The sequence below is a fragment of the Penaeus monodon genome, chromosome 10 (assembly GCF_015228065.2).
Source record: "Penaeus monodon isolate SGIC_2016 chromosome 10, NSTDA_Pmon_1, whole genome shotgun sequence".
Taxonomy (NCBI): domain Eukaryota; kingdom Metazoa; phylum Arthropoda; class Malacostraca; order Decapoda; family Penaeidae; genus Penaeus; species Penaeus monodon.
This window is the reverse complement of record NC_051395.1, coordinates 2,742,501-2,745,814: the sequence shown is the minus strand read 5'-3', so window position 1 is coordinate 2,745,814 and position 3,314 is coordinate 2,742,501. Positions and strand designations below refer to the sequence as shown.

Genomic DNA, 3,314 nt, shown 5'->3' with positions numbered 1-3,314 from the left:
ACACAAAAGTATATCAGGTCACAAGGGCACACACGAGGTCTTCACAGGAGCAGCACCCAACCGCGTCTCCTGGCTTGTTCCTCCGCTCCTCCGCTCACAGCCAGCTGCGTCATGTTTGCCCAGGTCCCTTCATGTTAACACATGCCCAGGTCATCCTTTTCATGTTAACACATGTTTCGCACAGAAACAAAGACCCACTGGCGTAGCAATATGAAAAGTACCTAAATAAAAATATTTAGATTCCATCTAGGTAACACAACACATTGTATTCTATGCTGTATGTACCTACGCACCTAACTACGGGGAAGCTGAAATGGACGTTTGCACCTGGAAAAATCGTCGAATATTTCAGTGAGCGATTTTTGCTAATATTTCATTAAAAACGACTTAATTTAGGGGGGAGCTGAACCGGTCGTCAATGGAAAAGTTTACTCTTCGCAAGACTGGAAAACTCCGCCATCGGAAAAGTCTGAATTTTGCTAATATCTCATTAAAACAAGTTAATCTCTGTTCAATCCGTTAAAGTTTAATTAATATAACAGCTATCTGTGTAACTATTTCGATTGGAACCGTATTTCCAATCTAATGACTCTGACTCGCCATTGGTCTCCGGGCACCAAAGTCTTGAGTGTTTATGGTCTCTAAAGGGCTTAATCCGGCCCTGGAAAAGGATTAGATAAGATATACAGGAAATCAGAAGTAGGTGAAAAGGGGGAGAGAATAGAGTATAGGGGAAACAATCAGCTGAGTTTAGGGTATCATATCTTTTTATTTTTATTTTATTTTTTTCTGGTTTTATTTCATTTTTTTATTTTATTTTATTTTGTTTTGTTGTGTTTTATTTTATTTTGTTTTATCTTTTTTTTTCTTTATTAACTATTGACTGCGATCTCTTGTTCCTCTTTAACTGAAGAAAAACTCCTTCATCAGTATCATTAGTCCTGAGATGTAATTGAAAAGCATAATCGTGTCACCTCGCTTTATTCTTCCCTCCAGTGTTGGAAGATTTAATATTTTTCCTCGTTGTTCAAGGTCTTTAAAATGTCACTGCTGCGTACTCTGGAGTTAGTCGAATAAGTTGTTCAGTGCATTCTTCAAGAGATAGAAATACCGGGCCTTCTGTTTTCATTTTGTTTAACGTCTTTAAGAGAGCCTTCTTTTCTATTTTCATGTGTGATATTCTATTGCAGCTTTGCAGCCTTTACTTTAATTTGAATAATTTTCGTAGTATTACTACTCCCACTCCAGTACCAACTATGCAACCTATTTTTCAAATGGAGTCCTAATATTATTCTTTCTAAGGAGGGATCAAGTTTTTTTTTTTTATGCATAATAGTATCACATTCATTATTTTTATTTATTGGTTCTAGTTCAAAAGACTTTGAAAGCAATCTGTCTGGTCATTTTTTGTCTGCGTTGCTAATGTTTGCTCGACTCTCCATTCCCTTTTCCTGTTTGGTTCGCAGACCTGTCACCTTCAATGCTAGCACGGTTTTTCCTCCTCTGGGACTTTGATCATTCTTCGGTCTGACTTCTTCCAATTTCTTTTGAAAGGTTTCCCCTACCTCTTCGTTACTTAGATTCTGTCATATCCGTTTTTTTTTTTCCTTGTATTCTTCGTGGTTGGATTGGTTTTAAGCTACCTTAATTGCATCGTTGCGTTTGTTTTATCAAGAATGTTACTTTTAAAATTTGACTTTTATTTTGATTTGTTCGTTCGTCGGTGTGTAACGATGTCTTTTCCAAGAATTCAGGATTTTTTTTTCTGAGTATCTTACCAATAACCTTTTTTAATCTTGGCTCTACCTTTTTTTTTTTTTTTTTTTTTCTTTCTTTTTTTTCTTTGCGTGATAGCTGCGTATTTGTCTCTTCCTTTGTCTTCTCCGGGTCATTTTAAATTTATTTCTCATGTTATTTGTGTTCTCTATGACTTTCACCATAATGGCGAATGTTGCTTTGCTAGTTTCCTCCATGACCAGCTTTACACACACACACTCAGGCACATGCACGCACGCACGCACGCACCCCCCCCCCACACACACACACATTCTCTCTCTCTCTCTCTCTCTCTCTCTCTCTCTCTCTCTCTCTCTCTCTCTCTCTCTCTCTCTCCCTCTCTCTCTCTCTCCTCTCTCTCTCTCTCTCTCTCTCTCTCTCTCTCTCTCTCTCTCTCTCTCTCTCTCTCCTCTCTCTCTCTCTCTCTCCTCTCTCTCTCTCTCTCTCTCTCTCTCTCTCTCTCTCTCTCCCCCCCATCCCCCGTATTTGTGGGTGGGGGTTCTTGCAAGTGTGTGTTTATTATGTACGCGTCCTTGAGAGTAGATATTTTAGCGGATGCGTATGTGTGGATGTGTCCGTCTGTGTAAATGACCAATTAATATTTATATATATATATATATTTTTTGTATTTAAACATTAGATATCACTCCGTTTTCTTTAATTATCTGGTATGGGTTATAAAATCGACATATTTTTGTGCGACGCACCATATCAATATTCTCTTGAATGCACTAACGTCAATAACAGGGCAACCATCCATATAACCAACCAAAAGGAAAATTCAAGTAATATCATCAAAAGACAATATACCAATATACAAGAAACAAAACTCCCGTTTCTCTCTTACTCAACCCGTATTTATCTCAGTCCTTGACATTGAAGCAGCTGACGAAGGACGATAGAGACACGGACCTTGGAAAGCAGCGGAGGAGCCTTCTTTTCTACAAAATACGGCGTCATGGCAGGAGGATCGAGGGGTGGACAGTATGTGGTTTTTGACTGTGTTTTGTGTTGATGGTTTTTGTGTTTGATGTAAGTAACGTTAATGGTTAGTTATGTAATGCGTGTGCCCGACCCATAGAAACGGAAAAAAGTTAATTGTTTTCTGTCGTTCCCGTAGGATTGTATGTGAAATTTCTTGTTTGTTTTTTCATATTACTGTTAGTTATATTGTCTTGATTGTTGAAAAGATTGTGTTTCTAATGGACATACTTGCTGTTATATGTCGGAGTATGATCAAAACTGTATGACATTGCCCTGAAGGTCAAAACTGTGCTTCATATAATGACATGAACTCGGTCCGTTTAGCGTAATAGAAATCATTTAGATTAATAGGCTTATTTATGCACTCATTCCAAGATAATTCATGCTTTAGGTTTATTTGGGACATATTTACTTATATTAGCACACAGTCTTAAGACATTTATGAAGAATAATCGTAGTATTTACTCCAAAAGCTTCATGTTGCCTATACTGTTGATTGGTAAGTGTATTTGTATATTTAGTAACTCAGTGGTAGGTAGGTATGTGGATATTGT

At 37.7% G+C, this 3,314-nt stretch overlaps 1 protein-coding gene across 5 annotated transcripts in view; it reads left to right on the top strand.

Annotated features, from left to right (window-relative positions):
- Positions 1-2,653: 2,653 nt before the first annotated feature.
- LOC119577772 (probable phosphorylase b kinase regulatory subunit beta) overlaps positions 2,654-3,314 on the top strand; it is a 40,425-nt gene continuing 39,764 nt past the window's right edge. For 4 of the 5 annotated variants that reach the window (XM_037925332.1, XM_037925331.1, XM_037925333.1 and 1 more), the window contains exon 1: positions 2,654-2,760. In XM_037925332.1, the coding sequence (XP_037781260.1) occupies positions 2,735-2,760 (26 nt within the window). In that variant the 5' untranslated portion in view covers positions 2,654-2,734. The remainder of the gene's footprint in view (positions 2,761-3,314) is intronic. The other variant, XM_037925335.1, reaches the window with a different exon arrangement.